This window comes from Ovis canadensis, chromosome 11 (assembly GCF_042477335.2).
Source record: "Ovis canadensis isolate MfBH-ARS-UI-01 breed Bighorn chromosome 11, ARS-UI_OviCan_v2, whole genome shotgun sequence".
NCBI lineage: Eukaryota > Metazoa > Chordata > Mammalia > Artiodactyla > Bovidae > Ovis > Ovis canadensis.
The window spans coordinates 39,067,734-39,085,052 of record NC_091255.1 but is presented as its reverse complement, the minus strand read 5'-3'; the positions used below and the strand labels follow the sequence as shown (position 1 = coordinate 39,085,052).

Genomic DNA, 17,319 nt, shown 5'->3' with positions numbered 1-17,319 from the left:
CATTGAGGGGCAGGCAGGATGATGCTAATGAGGAGGACAGAGCTGACTCCCTGGAAACAACACTAGGCAAGAAACTGTAAACCGTAGGCAAAGAGCAGAAAGTGCTTTTCTGGTTGACACACAAGAGATGACTCTTAAGTTGGAATCCCTGGATTCCGGAGGAATGTATCACCTCCCTTTTGGCACAAAGATAAGGAGGGAGGGCCCTCTTTTGAGGGTGTGGGAACCACAAGGCAGAAAGCAGGGAGATCACGGTGGAGTCGGCATTAGATTCTGGAGTCGGCATTAGATTCTGTCCTCTCATAGCAGAGGTTTGCAGGAGGGTGGGGTTTTACATTTGGAGTAAGCAGTTCTCAAAATGCAGTCCCAGGACCTGCAGCATCGGCAGTTTCTTAGACTTACCAAGTCAAACGCTGAAGGATGCCCACAAAACTTTGTTTTAACGAGTCCTCCTGGGGATTCTGATACCTGCTCAAGATTAAGAACCACTTTGCTAAGTAGGGATTAATTAAAAAATGTTTCTCCAAGGATACATGGGAATAAAGATCTAGAAGGAACAGGGAGCCTGCCCAGACAACAAACAAGCCCCACAAAGGGAGCTTTCCAACCCATGGAAACCATAGATTTTGTTGGGCATCCAGCGAGAATGTGTTCCACAGGAAAATCGAGGAAGATTGTCCGTGACAAAGCTGTAGGTGACAGGTTTCTCCTTGGGCCTCTCTTAAATGATCTGAAAGGTGACAGACAAAGAAGCAACCTACCTTGTTTGTGGCTTTGTCCTCAGCAAGAAGTAGATGTTAGATAAACACTTGATAAATGCATGTGGGGACTAAGTGAAGATAGGTATTGCATATTTGTTCAGTCACTAAGTCATATCTGACTCTTCGCTACCCCATGGACTGTAGTCCTCCAGGCTCCTCTGTCCCTGTGATTCTCCAGGTAAGAATACTGGCGTGGATTGCCATTTCCTTCTCCAGGGGATCTTCCCGACCTAGGGATTGAACCTGTGTCTCCTGCATTGACCGGGGTATTCTTCACCTCTAAGCCACCAGGGAAGCCCACATATTGCACTCATACCTCCCTTATCTTCCAGAGCAATGATCAGCAAAACGTGGCTGACTGCCCGTTTTTGTAAATGAAGTTTTAATGAAATGTGGCCACATCCACTTATGTATGTATGTCCGTGGCTCCTTTGGAGTTATAGTGGCAGAGCTAAGCAGTTGTGCAGAAACAATATGCCCTGCAAATCCTAAAATATTTGCTCTCTGATCCTTAACAGAAAAAGTCCGGTGACCCCCTGATCCAGAGTAACATGCATATAGATCACCTGGGGTGCTTGTTAAAATGCAGATTCTGCCTCACAGGTGAGTCTGGGGCTGCTGGCCCACGGACTAGCCAGAAACCAGAGCACTGGATGTGGGGTCATGTAACAATGTCAGGGCTCAGGGATCTGTGGCTTCTTTCTCTCGGGCTTGTCACGATAACTTCTGACCCTGCAACACTCAGAGCCTGGACCAAACACAGTTGAAGAGCAAATCTCTTTATTAGGAAAGGGCCAGTGTTAGGAAACTCTTCTACCCTAGTTCCTAGGTCCAGACTCCTCCAGCTCAACCTCACTTTAGGCACTTCTCTCAAGTTCCCCAAAGGAGCTCTTCAGAACTGTGAGTACTGTCCATTTCTTATCTTTCTCTATGGCTGTGGTCTTAGCCCTCACCCACTGGTCCCTCCGGGCAGCCTCCAGCCCAACTTAGCTTCCTCGGGGGTTCTGCAGGAAGCTAAACCTGCAGAAGCAAGGCGACTCCAGCCAGAACCCACTTGGATGGCTTCTCCTTAGTCTTCAGCTGGAAAGTCCACACGTAGGTGGGTCCCCGCTGACGGGTCTTGTACACAGGACAGGGGTAGACACTGCGGCAGTCCTGCTTCTCCGCAGGGATGGCCCTGATGAACATCACAGGCAGAGGTGGTGTCAGCTCCTGCAGTTTCCCCTCGGCGATGATCCCAGCCTGAGGACAAGGATTCGAGAGAGCACTTCTCAGGTCAGGCCCTGAGCCTGGACAGGCAGCCTTGCTCCTGTCGGGAGATCCAGGAGAGAAAGACTGGGACGGCCAGGCTGCCCCCGGGCTCATCCCCTTGCAAAGTTCTCTCAACCCAAGGTGGCGTGCACTGGTGTGTGCTAAGTCACTTCAGTTGTGTCCAACTCTGTGTGACGCTATGGACGGCAGCCCACCAGGCTCCTCTGTCCATGCGATTCTCCAGGCAAGAATACTGGAGCGCATTGCCATATCCTCCTCCAGGGGATCTTCCCCACCCAGGGATCCGACCCTATCTATCTCCTATGTCTGCTGCCTTAGCAGGCGGGTTCTTCACCACTGAGCCACAGGGGAAGCCCATGCACTGGAGGGGATGCACAACATATTCCTACTGGTTTTCAGCCTGAATATCTGCTCGAAGCAGAGTCCCCAAAGCGGTCGTATATCATATGTAAATGAATCTCTTTAGGGCTTGAATCTCTGTTTTATTTTATCACTCATTTTGAAAGCATGCTGACTGCAGCTGTTTGCCAGATGTCATGCTAGGTGCTAGGGACTTCAGGTTAGCAAGACACACAGCCTCGCGGTATTAGCATACACTATACTTGAAGCTTTACCATGCACACTGAAGAAGACCTGGCAATAAAGAAAAAAGTTTCACTTTATTTATCCCAGTGTTCCCCAAACTTACTTTGACCACAGGACCCTTTTCTTGCAACCTATCCATCTCCCACATCGCTAGTGTCTTCTGAACACACTTGGGGGAGATAATCATCCAGAGAGATTCACAGATCCCTCGCCTCTGTCTAGGTGACCCTGAACCCCTTATGCTGATGACAGAACTTGGTATCTATCTAATATATACACTTTTTTTTCTTTTTGCCAATGCCCTTGTTTTATGGAGGAGAGGAATTTTGGACATCCTTCCCCTTCCCTTTTTGCTCAACACTTTGTGGGATATAGACTTTGAGGCGTTATTTTTGGTTTCATTATTATTCAGAAACAAGGTAATGAAAAAATGGGAGGTAGTCTGTTGGACTGGAAGAGGTCAGTTTTCATTCCAATCCCAAAGAAGGGCAATGCCAAAGAATGTTCTAACTACCACACAGTTATGCTCATTTCACACACTAGCAAGGTAATGGTTAAAATCCTTTAAGTGAGGCTTCAATATTATGTGAACTGAGAACTTCCAGGTGTACAAGCTAGGTTTACAAAAGGCAGAGGAGCCAGAGATCAAATTGCTAACACCCATTGGATCATAGAAAAAGCAAAGGAATTCCAGAAAAACATCCATTCCTGCTTCACTGACTACACTAAAACCTTTGACTGTATGGAGTCACTCAGTTGTGTCCAACTCTTTGCCATCCCATGGACTGTAGCCTACCAGGCTCCCCCGTCCATGGAGTTTTCCAGGCAATAGTACTGGAGTGGGTTGCCATTTCCTTCTCCAGGGGATCTTCCCGACCCAGGGATAGAACCTGGGTCTTCTGCATTGTAGACAGACACTTTACCGTCTGAGGCAACAGGGAAGTCCTTCGGATCACAACAAACTGTGGAAAATTCTTAAAGAGATGGCAATATCAGAAGATCACCTTACTTGCCTCCTGCAAAAACTATATGCAGGTCAAGAAGCAACAATTAGAACTGGACATGGAACAACAGTCTAGTTCAGAATTGGGAAAGGAGTATGTCGAAGCTCTATATTGTCACCCTCTTATTTAAATTATACACAGATTATATCATGCAAAATGCGACTGAATGAAGCACAAGCTGGAGTCAAGATTGCTGAGAGAAATATCAATAATAACCTCAGATATGCAGATGACACCTAATGGCAGAAAGCAATGAGGAACTAAAGAGTCTCTTGATGAAGGTGAAAGAAGAGAGTGAAAAAGCTGACTTAAAACTCAACATTCAAAAAACTAAGATCATGGCATCCGGTCCCATCATTTCATGGCAAATAGATGGGGGAATAATGGAAACAGTGATACACTTTATTTTTTTGGACTCCAAAATCACTGCAGATGGTGACTGCAGCCATGAAATTAAAAGATGCTTGTTCCTTGGAAGAAAAGCTATGACAAACCTTGACGGCACATTAAAAAACAGACATTACTTTGCCAACAAAGGTCCATACAGTCAAAGCTATGGTTCCTCCAGTAGTCACATACGGATGTGAGAGTTGGACCATAAAGAAGGCTAAGTGCCGAAGAATTGATGCTTTCAAACTGTGGCTGCAGGGAAATGAGCTGACAGCCTCAAGGAGAGGTTATCCAGGACAGAAGTCTCCAGGGCGCCCCTTTTCGCAATTGGACTTTATGGGAGGGGGCGATGTGTGTGTAATCAGCCTACAGGTGATGCCTTTGCCCCTCCACCCCCAACTCGGGGTCTACCTGGATGTCCCAGCGAGCGCCTTCCATGAAGAGGCCATGTACATAGGCCCCTTCCCGGGGGGGATTCCTGAACTCCTCCCTGTTCTTCTTCGTCACATCACACTGCAGGGCCATCTGGTCCAGAGGCCACTCATTCCGGCGGGCTGTGGACTGCATGATGGCCGTCAGGAAGGACTGGGGGTTGAAGAAGCCCGCCAGCCACACAGTCGAGGGCATGGCAAAGTCGCCTGTCCAGGCCTCCAGCTCCTTGATCCGGTTAAGCAGGTCCATAAACCAGGCTGCCAGGCCTGCCGTGGAGGGGTAGGCTCGTCTGGCCCAGGACTCTGGCACCGTGTCCAGGTACAGGGCATTCTGTAAGCTCTCCATGTCGCTGGTCATGGTCAGCTCTCCCTGAAGACAAACAGCCAGAGGGGAAAAGGTGAGGGGTGGCAGGTCCCTGGGAACAGCTGGCCTTGGGGATGCTGGGGAAGACAGGAGATGATTGCAGAGGTGGGCGACCCAACACTGGTCCCTGTCTAGCACTTGGTTTGTAGGTTTGTCTCATAGAGGCTAGTCCTTTAAAACTTCCCCTGCTCCAGTGATATCAGAGTCCACACCTATCCACTGACAGTAGTTTAGGTTCCCTCTGAACCTAAAACTACCTGTGGGTTCCACACTGATTCAGTTGCTCACTTGAGTTCGAATCTTTGTGACCCCATGGACTGCAAGCTGCCAGGCTCCTCTGTCCATGGAATTGTCCAGTCAAGAATACTGGAGTGGGTTGCCGTTTCCTTCTCTAGGGGATCTTCCAGACCCAGATCAAACCTGTGTCTCTTGCATTGGCAGGCAGATTCTTTAGCACTGAACCACCGGGGAAGCCCATACTGATTCCACCCGACCCTAAAGTTTGGGCTCCTCTGTTCTCCTCCAGCCTCTGCAGCAGCCTCTGCTGGCCCAGGACTCTGGCACTGTGTCCAGGTACAGGGCGTTCTGTAAGCTCTCCATGTCGCTGGTCACTGTCAGCTCTCCCTGAAGACAAACAGCCAGAGGGCAGGGGGCAATGTGTGTGAAATCAGCCTGCAGGTGCGGCACTTTGCACCCCCCACCCCAGGGTCTACCTGAGTGTCCCACTGAGCTCCTTCCATGAAATGCAAGAAGCCAAAGCCAAGAGGATCTATATTCCCCCAAATCAAGAATTTCCTTCAGAAACCAAGCTATTAGAGACATAGCCAACTTTTAGGGACCCTCTTGAAATTGCTGAATGAAATTTGTGATGGAAGATTGGCATTGAAAACCGTCTTTAAACTTTGTAACCTTAGTTATGCCAAGGATCTACAGTTCCTTGAAGGTGTCCTCTCTACTTCAGTGGTTTCTGCACAGGAAATAGGGTACCCAACAAGGCCTTCCATGTCTGATATGATGACCATCAGTATTATGAAGCTATTTAAGCACAAGTGACTTAAAATTGAGGCTTCCCAGGTGACTCAGTGGTAAAGAATCCTCCTGCCCATGTAGGAGATGTGGGTTTGATTCCTGGGTCAGAAAGATCCCCTGGAGGAGGAAATGGCAACCCATCCAGTATTCCTGCCTGGGAAATCCCATGGACAGAGGAGCCTGGTGGCTACAGTCCATGGGGTCACAAAGAGTTGGACATGACTTAGTGACTGAGCATGCATACATGACTTAGAACTATAAAATTAAATATCAGTTCCTTCGTGGAAGTTCATGTCCTCAGCAGTCACGTGTGCCCTTATTAGCACAAACATGGACTATTCCCATCATCACAGAGCGTTCTATTGGACAGCACTGTTCTAAACAGGCCTAGTTTTCTGTGTGCTAATTAAACTGTACTGTGTATGTTTTTGTCAGGGTTGTGTTAAAAATCCTGTATGTTGCGGTTTTAATAAAACCTGTTATGGACATATAAGTACATGCTTGTTAAACTGTACATAAAAAGATACATAGACAAACCAGGATTCATTAAAAAAATAAAGTCCAGTAGACTTAAAAGAAAAAAAGATACAGAATGTATTTACTTTTCCTTTTAAAATAAAAATTTTAAGTTTTCAATGCACTGACATAAAGTGCTCTTATAAATAATACACCAAATACATTTGCTTCTCCACCACGGTGTTGTGGGTTCTCTTGAGTCTGGGTGCATCTGTGGAAGTATGTTGTACCTGTGAATGCTGTCGTGAGTCGATGGGAAGGTAAGGTCTCCCACCCTGGGTTCATCCTACAACATAACCTGACAAAACTGGGTCAGCACTACTGGAAAAACTAGGATGAAAATGTCCCAGTCCTCTGGCACATCTCTGAGGGCTGTGGCAGACAGACTGGTAGAGATGAACTCAGATGGAGCCCTAGACTCTGCCAGCCACTGTCATTTGCTGGTACAGAGAAGTCCTTTGTTGCCTGGTTATCTCCTCTAGCCAGTTCAACCCCTTAACTCTGTGTGACCATGTCTCACACAGAGATGTGCCACTGCTGAAAACTGAGGTCCTGTAAACCTTCATTTCTCTGATATGTGTTGTAAGAAGAAGTCATGTGCTTAAGAATAAAGCAACTGCAATATTAGGGCAGTGAGACTCTTCTGTAAGACCCTGTAACGGTGGGTCACGTCATCATGTTGTTGTTCAGTTGCTGAGTCACGTCCAACTCTTTGCGACCCCATGGACTGTAGCCTGCCAGGCTCCTTTGTCCATGGGATCTCCCAGGCAAGAATACGGGAGTGGGTTGCCATTTCCTTCTCCAGGGGATCTTCCCGACACAGGGATCAAACCTGCATCTCCTGTGTCTCCTGCATTGGTGGGTGGATTTACCACTGAGCCACCAGTTACCATGGGAAGCCCCCATGTCATTATCCATTTCTCCAAATCCATAGAATGTACAACACCAAGAGTGAATCCTAAGAAAAACCATAGGTGACTCTGAGGATTGTGATGGAAGTGTGGATTTAGCTGTAACTAACAGACCACTCTGGTGGGGATGCTGATGGTGGGGAGGCTATGCATGGTGGGGGGGTGGGCATGGGGGGTGGAGTAAATGGGAACACTCTGTACCTTCTGTTCAATTTTGCTGTGAACCTAAAACTGCTCTAAAAAATGAAGTCATAATAAAAAATATGTACACAATACTTAATTTTTAACACTCTTCAGAAATCTAAGGTCGTTTTGACAGCAGGGAAGTACAAAATGTGTAACTTGGCTTTCTTAAAAATTTCTCACATCTGCTTGTAAGTTATTCTGACAGCGAGTTTGCATTTACTAACTGAACGTGCAAGTGATGGAGCCTTAAGGAAGGTGTCACCTCTTAGGTTCTGCTCGTTTGAGAGTGAAACAGGAACAATTTAGGAAAAGAAGAAGGCATTCATCTGGTGGTTAGGGTTCTGAACTCAGATCTGCTCACGACCTCGAGTGGAAGTAGAAACAACTCATTTCCAGAGGAGGGGTCGAGAAGAACCCAGAGAGTCCTACACTCAGTTAGTGCAGTGTAACTCAAATCCCTTTCTTAGAAGAAGAGAAATAAACCTACAGACTCTGGGACAGCACTTCCTGAAAGGTGGACAAAGAAAATTAGTCTCCTCAGGCATGGCCAGATTGGTAGAGGCTGGGGTTGGGGGCAGGGGTGGGTGCACACAGGCAGTCTCTGGGGCCAAATGATGGGTAGGGAAGACTTTCGTGAAGATTCCAGCTACCTACATAGAGAAATCTGCTTCCATCTGTTCACCTTGACATCCTCAAACTCCTCCTGCCTGGGTCGCGTGGAACACAGATTGAATGCTTATTTGCTCATAGGTCAAGAGTCAACAGAAAGAAAACGTACAAAAGGAAACACTAAATCCTTAAAAAGACGCCATACTTTGGGTCCTGTGATTGGCATGTTCCATGTCTACACTGCAGGGAAACTGGGGAGAACTAAAGACTGGGGGGTACTTTATCATAGGTACAAAGGCTACCTGGATGTGGCCTTAAGCACTTTTTCTTGTCCCTATAAATAAATGTTTTCAGTCTTTCTTTGATATCAGGAGAAGGGGGCAACAGAGGATGATGTGATGGTTGCATGGCATCACTGACTCAATGGACATGAATTTGAGCAAACCCTGGAGATAGAGAAGGACAGGGAAGCCTGGTGTGCTGCAGTCCATGGGGTCACAAAGAGTTGGACATGACTGAACAACAACAAAAATAAAAACGTGATTTTCCCTCTAAGCCTTCATCGCTTTAAGTGAGGAAGCTTGTGGAGAGTGCAGAGTCACAGGTTCCAGTCCAAACTGAAGGCCTCTGGATGGCCAGAAACGGTCCCTTCTTGGGGGTGGAAAGTGACCGGTGCTCTGGGCTCACAAGCATGTGGCCAGTGTCCACACCACGGTATTAGCAATGCCCACACATGCCCTTCTCCAGGGGCTACAGGCTGCCCCCTGACCTAAAGGTCAGCCTTGGTCCTCCCTTCCTTCCCTACAAAGATGGTCTTTGCAACCAGCTGTCATTCGTATGAGATGCAGGGGGTGATGAGACGGGGAGGGAAGATGGGGAATTATGTGGGTTCCACCCCAGCCAGTCTGGGGACAGCAGCTGGTCCATCCATGCACTCTAGCAGGCATGTGGGCCAGGGAAGCTGCCTGCGTGGTGGTGACCATCAGTCACTAAATGGCCAGAGCAAGAGCTGAACTATTAAGTCAACATACAATGGACGAAAATAAAGTGCCAGAGCAGTCCCTTAAGTCGTTGAGCTGGGCTTTAAGTCTGAATATCTTTCACATGTTTAGAAAAACGGAATCTGTCAGTCAGGAGGGGCATTAGCCACTGAAGCATAGTTGGGGGAGGGGGTGCAGGGGGTGAGGGGGGAAATGTTTGATGCCATCAAACATCTGGATAATAAAAAACAGCTCCCCAGTCCCAGACACTGGACTGGCCAGGGCTCCATCTAAGACAGCATGACCCAAATGAAATGTAGCACAAGTTACATTGTGTTACATAAGTGTCAGTTACATAACTGACAGTTATACCCATTTGAATCGGTAATTTTACATTTAAAATCCACAAAATTGGGACTTCCCTCCTGGTCCAGTGGTTTAGAATCTGCCTGGCAAAGCAGGGGATGCAGTTTCGATCCCCGCTTGGGGAACTAAGATCCCACGTGCCTTGGAGCCACTAACCCTGCATGAGGCAACAAAGGCCCTGTGTGCTGCAACTAAGACTGGATGCAGCTAGATAAGTTGAAAATATTTTAAAAATTCAAAATATTACATGTGTGTAATTTTACATTTTATGGTAGCCACTTTAAAAAATTTAAAAGAGGTGAATTTAATTTTCATAATGTTACTTAATGTGATATATATATGTGTCAAATATTCTAATATACAATCAATATAAAATTATTAATAGGGTATTTCCCCTTTTTTGCCCTATATCTCTGAAATCTGGCATTTAACTGACACTTATAGCACATCTGGGTATGGACATTTCAAGTGCTCACCTGTCATTCGTGGCTACCATCCTGAAGGCGTGTGCTTAGTTGCTCAATCATGTCAGATTCTTTGCGACCCCATGGACTGTAGCCTGCCAGACTCCTCTGTCCATGGGGATTCTCCAGGCAAGAATACTGGAGTGGGTTGCCATTCCCATCTCCAGGGGATCTTCCCAGCCCAGGAACCGAACCTGGGTCTCCTGCATTGGCAAGCAGATTCTTTACCATCTGAGCCACCAGAGAAGCTCACTATCCTGGACAGTGCATAAGAATTTAGCTTCTCCTGTGGTTTTCTTACATATGCAGAGATTTTCTGGGAAGTTGCCATCAGCAGATTCTTTGAAAGTTACAACCTAGTTGATTGTAGAGGAATAAAGTGATAGTTGACTGTTTCGTACATCAGGCTTTTGTGTGTTTGGTTAATATGAGTCAGTACCTTTGGCCAATCAGCTCTGGTATAGTCACAGGACCTGGCTCTTCACTGTGAAAGGCTGAGAGCCAGATGTCGACTCTTCCCTGAATTCCTCTCTGTGGGAACATGGCTGTGGATGGCAGACCTCTGCATGCTGTGTGCTGTGGGGTTCCCACAGTTCTCAGGGGGTTGAGTGCTATGCCTCTCAGTTCAGCTAGTACCTTTTGGGTAGCAAAGGAGTTGCTCTTTTCTTCCTTTTGAAGTTTATCATAATTACTCATCTGAGTGGACTCTCTGCTCCAGCCAAAGCAAGTTAACTCTTAGAACAGGCTTAGGGCTACTCAGCAGATTCTTCTTATCATCAGCTGTCATAATTCTACCCTTCCTCCAAAGCCCCCTGGATGCCACTTCTCCTCCCCCACACTTGTCTCTTTCCTTTTCCTCCCCCCTCATTGCAATCAGTCATGCCTGGTACTGTGATCATTTTCTGTGTTTCTTTTCCCGCCAGACTGTCCATCTGGAGAGGAAGGTTCCCATCAGTCTCCGCTGCCTCCTCCAGGCTGAAGTGAGAGCCAAGGCTACCTGTCCACCAGCCTTCTCAAGCTAGACTGGAAGAAAAGAGCAACTCCCTCCCCACCCCCTTCATCCTCACCCAGGCACGCGCTGAAATTCATGACACCAAACCCCAGCAAAAGCTCTTGGAAGAAAAATGAGAGAGTGAATTAGAAGCTGGATGGGTAAACAGACTGCACCAAACTGCATGGCTTCAATAAACTAAGATTGCAACAAACCAGCTCAAGATAGTTACTAATATCAACCTGCGGATCTCAGGAACCGAGGCACATAAAATGACGGCCAAGGTCCTTGTTTACATTTGGGGTTGTTCTGTGAAATTCTGCATTTCCTTTGATACAGGATGCAAGCTGGTGTGTAACTGTAAAACATTATGGAGCAACATCAATCTTCAGCATCTCTTCCCATCCCTCTTTTCTCTTTATTTCCGTCTGTCCACATTGGGGCAGAAGGCAAATTAACAGATTAAAAAAAAAAAATTCACTCAGGTTTCTCAGCCTACTTCACAGTTTCTATGTGACTACATGTGAAGACACTCATGGCTGCGTGTCCTCCACATGCCTGATGGCGGTCATATAACAGTGGTCATATAACCCGCCAGGCTCCTCTGTACATGGGGATTCTCGAGGCAATTATACTGGAGTGGGTTGCCATGCTCTCCTCCAGGTAGGATGCGAGGGCAGCAGCGTATCACAGCCCTGGATGTTCAGGGCTGGATTGAGCTTCCACCTCCAGCTATGAAACTGGGTTCATCCTTTCCCTCTGCCTGGAGATACAACTCTTTTAATAAGTGTGCCATTGTAAACTGACAGTAGCTGCCTTCCTCAGCTCCTAAATGGCAGCAGGCCCTCCCACTTGCCTGTTGTCCAGCTGAATGGTTTGAACAGGGCTTTTCCATTAGGCTTTGTGCTGGGCACTTGATGGAATTTTCTGATGGTGAATGAAGTAGATGTGCTTAATAACTGGTGGTATAAATAACGGATTCTCTCATTGCTCAGAGCTTGTGTAGCATCTTGGACGTTTCACATAACCATGAGGTTGCAAAAGATTAAAATTCTTTCCTCTGATCATTGTTGTTGTTCAGTTGCTAAGTCACGTCTGACTCCTTGTGGCCCTGTGGACTGCAGCAAGCCAAGTTTCTCTGTCCTTCACTATCTCCCAGAGTTTGCTCAAACTCATGTCCATTGAGTTGGCAATGCCATTCAACCATCTGCTCCTGTTGCCCCCTTCTCCTCCTGCCCTCAATTTTTCCCAGTATCAGGGTCTTTTCGTATGAGTCGGCTCTTCACATCAGGTGGCCAAAGTATTGGAGCTTCAGCTTCAGCATCAGTCCTTCCAACGAAGGACTTCCCCTGATGTGGCAGTAATAATACAGTAAGTCCCCTACATATGAGCCTTCAAGTTGTGAACTTTCAAAGATGCCAGTGTCAGGCATCTATCCACGTCAGGCATGAGTGACATTACAGCTTGCCCTCCATCGCCTATTGCTGACAACCCTTCAGCTCTACCATCTCCTTCCTTCTCTCCCTCCTCCATCAGTAACTTTTCCTGCCTGTTCACTTGATACCAGCCCTGTGTGCCAGCTGTTGTGCTGGACAACTGTACTTTTCAAGGTACTGTGAGGTAAGATTAAAGATGTTTTATTTTTTGTGTTTGCTTTTATGTATTATTGGTGTGAAAAGTATTATAAACCTATTACAGTACAGGGCTATATAGCCATTTGTGTTAGTTGGGTACCTAGGCTAACTTTGTTGGGTTTATGAGCCAAGTGGACTTATAAATGCGCTCTTGGAATGGAACTTATTTGTATGTACCTACACTTCTGGGTGCTTGCCACAGGTAGGCACTGTTCTACAACATTCTATGTTGTTATTATTTAGTCACTTAGGCGAGTCTGACTCTTTGCAACCAACTCCATGGACGATAGCCTGCCAGGCTCCTCTGTACCTAGGAATTCTCCAGGCAATTATACCCGAGTGGGTTGCCATGCTCTCTTTCAGGTAGGATCTGCCTACCCAGGGATGGAATCGCATCTCCTGCATTGGCAGGGAGATTCCTTATCACTGAGCCACCGGGAAACCCATGCAAATAGATTTACCGAATCCTTCCCAAAGCCCCCGGGGCAGGACCACTCATCCTGTCTTACGGGTAAAGGAACTGGGACGGGGCGGGGCTTAAGTCGCTCTGAGGTCACACACTAAGGACGCGGGAGAGCGGGGAGGTGGTCCAGGATGTCTAGACCTGTGTTTCAATGCGGCAGCACACACACTTCTCCCTCCTGGGAAAGCAATGCCACCCACGTCAGCAGAAGACACTGGGTGTCGACTCCTCTTCTGCCCGGAGCTCAGAGCGCGTGGGCTCTGGGCAGCTTGCCTGTCACGGCTCAGTCCACCTGCCCAGTTTCCGGCTCCGGAGCCAGTCTCAACAACCCCTGCGGCCCGGGCACACTCCGTTTCTAGGAGGGGCAGCTTCCTGGGTGGTGAGGCTGCTGCGACTGCTGCGCTCCAGCTCCCCGGAGCCCCGTCCCCAGCCTGCTCTCACCCACCTTTAGTCCAAGGTCCAGCTCCCGCAAGGAGCACTGCACCAGTCTGGTGAGCACGTTCATCCGCTCGCACTCCTGGAGCGTCACGGCCACGTAGGGGGTGCGCTCCTCCGCCCTGGCCATCAGCTCTGGGAGGTTAAACTCATCTGTCACCCGCTCCAGTATTTCCTCCAGGACCGCCTTGACCTGCCCCAGAACGGGAAACACGTGGTTAGGATGAGGCTCCAGCTTCTCCCTTGAAGGAGGACGTGGCAACCCACTCCAGGGTTCTTGCCTGGAGAATCCCACGGACAGAGGAGCCTGGTGGGCTACAAGTCCATGGGGTCGCCAAAGAGTCAGACATGATGGAGCGACTCACACACACACCGGGAGGCTGAGTCTGCCATTTTGAAGTAGGCCTAGGAGCTCTGTCAGCAGACAAAAAAAATGAGAAAGTGCAGGTTTAATAGAACGTGTGGCTGGCAGGGGCAGGGAGGAGGGCGCTGGGGGGTAGAGAGAAGGGGCGAGGGAGCCAGTGCCAGCCCAGAGTCGGGCGAGCGGGTGGACGTGTGTGCTGAACGCCGTTCTGGCTCCTTCATCTCATCCCCCTCTTCTTGTAACAGGGCCGCGTCTCCTTTTGTGACATTACCTTTTCCCCATGCCCAGCCCTCCCATGACTCAAGTGGGCCAATCAGATGATGTTTCCCAGAAGTGTGAGAATTGAACCTCAAGCCAGGATTCAGGTGCAAAAAGCGGAGGGAAGCACTCTGAAAGGATGGTCCACCCTTCTTCCCCGAGGGACCCGGCGTCACTGTGGTTTCTGTTCTTTCCTGGGTAGATTCCTTCGATATGAGCTATTTCTTGTCTGTTTCAGCCAAATTAGTCTCTGTTCTTCACAAACAGAGAACCCTGACTGAGCTAACGCAGTGCCGTTGTGTATTACCCGTGTGAATTTAAGCAAGTCATTTAGACCTCCATTTGCTCATCTATAAAAATTTCCACAGTGTCTTTCTCCCCCACCAACTCCCAGGGCTGGTGAAGAGATCAAAACCAAAAGAGGTCTGATGAATGTGGCAGCATCTGAAAGCTAGAAAGAACTCTATTTATCTACATGATTATTAATATTCACCTTGCCTTGTGTTGTTAACACAACACGTTCTCTAGGAAAAGAGCTGATGTTAGGAAAAGGAAAGGTAAAGACTCATTGCCGTCTCACAGATGGGTCTCTGGTGCTGTCACGGCGAAAACTGGGATGGAATTTTAATGGTACCTGGACGCTGCTGCTGGACCAGAAGACAGATGGCTAAAACTACATCACACCTCTGTCTGCGGAGCTGAATTGGAAGAAATAGCCCTGTATCAGCGAGCTGCCATTTGGACATCATTCACAAAGAAAGGGAAAGACAGTCTGTAGTTAAGTGTTTCAAAACACGGTGAAGGTGAGGACACAGAGTTCTCTCTATCACTGATCAGGTGGTAGAGGATTTGGAGAGCCAGCCTGAGGAGGGAGCGGATCCACAGACACAAAGAGGACCCTTCAGACGGGAGCAGAGGGTGCCCAGGGGTGCAGTCTACCTCATTTCTGCAAGCAAACGCCTCTGATCATAAATGCTTATAGTGAAAATCTAAATGCTACGTATTTAAATATTCAATCTGACATTAAAAGCAAAATTTCCCTCAAAGGGGGAAAGAAAACCCACTGTGATTATCTGTTTATAATTTCTGCAGATGTTCTTCAATGCATATAACTCTATCTATCCATCACCCCCATCCGTCCGTCCGTCTGTCCGTCCGTCCGTCCTTCCGTCCACCCATCCATCACCCACCATCCAACCGCCCGTCTCCATATTTGCATGTCCCTCACACCTTCCTTCCTGCCTCACCTCTTTCCTCCATCCCTTCCTCTCCCTCCCTCTCCACTTCTTTCTCTATCAATCACTGGTGGAATCATAATACACATAGCTTTCTCAGCCTGTTGTTTTTGTTTCCTTTGGCTGCTCTTCATGGCCTACAGGCTGTTAGTTTCTCTACTAGGGAATCAATCCCAGCCCCCCTGCAGTGGAAGATCAGAGTTTTAACCCCTGGACACCAGGGAATTCCCTCAGCTTGCTTTTTTCACCTATGAATAGATCTTGAACACGTTCCCTTGTTAGTACGTATGGATTTCCCTTGTGTGTTTTTTTTAATAGTATATATTATTTCACTGATTTGGCATGTGCCAAAATAATTTATTGAGTCATTTCTCCACTGATGGATATTTGGTTTGCTTGTTTATCATTTCTACTACGATAAACAACTCTGCAATAAAGATATCTGTCATAAAATCTGTGCCCTTTTGAGTGTTTCCGCTCGTTGAAATCCAAGGGATAGAATTATGAGAAACACATATGAACTTTTAAAACTGGAGTGGCTGTTGTCAAATTGTTTTGTAACGTAAACCTGTATAACAGACACGAGTGTGCCTGCTTTCGTATGCTGTCGCCGCTGGATGTCCTCACATTTCACTTAACTTCATTTAGTTACAAGTGATGTTGAGCATATTTTTAATATTTTTATTGGCCATTTGTATTATCACATGAATTTCTTTTGTGTCTTTTTCCCCCTTTCTCTCTTCTCTCTCCTTCTTTTCCTTTCATAGATTATAACTCTGTGTATTAGTAAAAATCTGCATACTTCCTGATAGCTGTGTTGCAAATGGGTTCTTCTAGTTTGGCAAGTGATCATAGTTCATTCATCTCTCTGTCACACACACACACACACACACACACACACACTGTTTCTTGAAGTGTTTAGAAGAAGGGGATAAGGAAATGACAAGAACTAGAAACTTATTTGAACACTGCCTGAAGAACCCGAAGCCTATTACTTATATAGTCCTGGTCTTTTCATTTTTAAAAAAGCTAGGAACTTTTTAAAATTAATTAATTAATTTTATTTATTTATATTTTGGCTGCACTGGGTCTGCGTTCCTGCATTCAGGCTTTTCCCAATTGCGGTGAGTGGAGGCTACTCTTTATTGTGGTGCAGCTAGGAACACTTTTGATACTAGGTGGTTTGAGTTCTGGGCCACATAAGCTTTCTTATCTTCCTTTGCTTCTCGAGTTATATCCTATGCATCAAAAGGTCAAACAGGCTGAGTTGCAGGATTTAGAGCAGCTTTCTCCAAGTAGGTTCACCAGCATCACCATTGCAAGGCTGCACATTCCTGGGCTTCACCCTAGACCTGAGAATCTCTCCAAAGCTCCCCAGCTCATTCTGAGGCATATTAACATTTGAGTCATTTTAATGACATCACTCGATACCTTTAAACAAATATCCAGCTCCTTTACTATCAGTCAGTTTGTTTTCCTGAAATCAGTCTTTGGAGCCAAAATGTTTGACAGCTCCGGGTTTCTTAATCCATAATCTTCCAAGTACCAGAGAATCTCTAACTAAGGGAAACCAGGCAGGACTGCAGAGGGGAGGCGGGGTGAAGGAGAGGTGACCTTTGGAAACTGAGTTGCCTCGTCCTGAGAAGCATCACAGGTGAGGTTCACTTTGAGCTCCTTCCTTTTCTGCCCTCTGCTCAGCCCTCATCGGGAACAGAGCTCCCAGGTTGCCTCTGGTCACCCTAAACCCACGCCACAGCCTCCTCTGCTCTTCTGCCCAAGAATTCTCCTCCATCTTCCTTTAGTTTTGGGAAGTGCTATGCTTAATAGCACTTACTTATATGTTAGGAGGCTCTGGGACTGTCATTCATACAAAGAGACCACATTTTCATATGAAACATGAGTGAGTTCACCAGCATCTAGTTGGCAGAGTGAGGGCGGGGTGTTTAAGAACAGCTCCCTACCCATCATTACTTAGTTTGCCAAGGAACCATGAGGTCCTTTTCAAGGTCCCCAAACCACAGCTGTTCAGCCCTGCCTTTTCTTCACTTGGGTTGATAAATGGGAATAAAAT

The 17,319-nt window shown here is 47.2% G+C and overlaps 1 protein-coding gene across 1 annotated transcript in view; it reads right to left on the bottom strand.

Moving 5' to 3' along the window:
* Positions 1–1,524: 1,524 nt before the first annotated feature.
* Positions 1,525–17,319, bottom strand: part of DNAH9 (dynein axonemal heavy chain 9) — a 285,692-nt gene continuing 269,897 nt past the window's right edge. The window contains exons 67-69 of the mRNA XM_069603577.1: positions 13,402–13,584; positions 4,424–4,813; positions 1,525–2,003 (exon numbers count right to left, since the gene is read on the bottom strand). Of these exons, the coding sequence (XP_069459678.1) occupies positions 1,776–2,003; positions 4,424–4,813; positions 13,402–13,584 (801 nt within the window). The 3' untranslated portion in view covers positions 1,525–1,775. The remainder of the gene's footprint in view (positions 2,004–4,423; positions 4,814–13,401; positions 13,585–17,319) is intronic.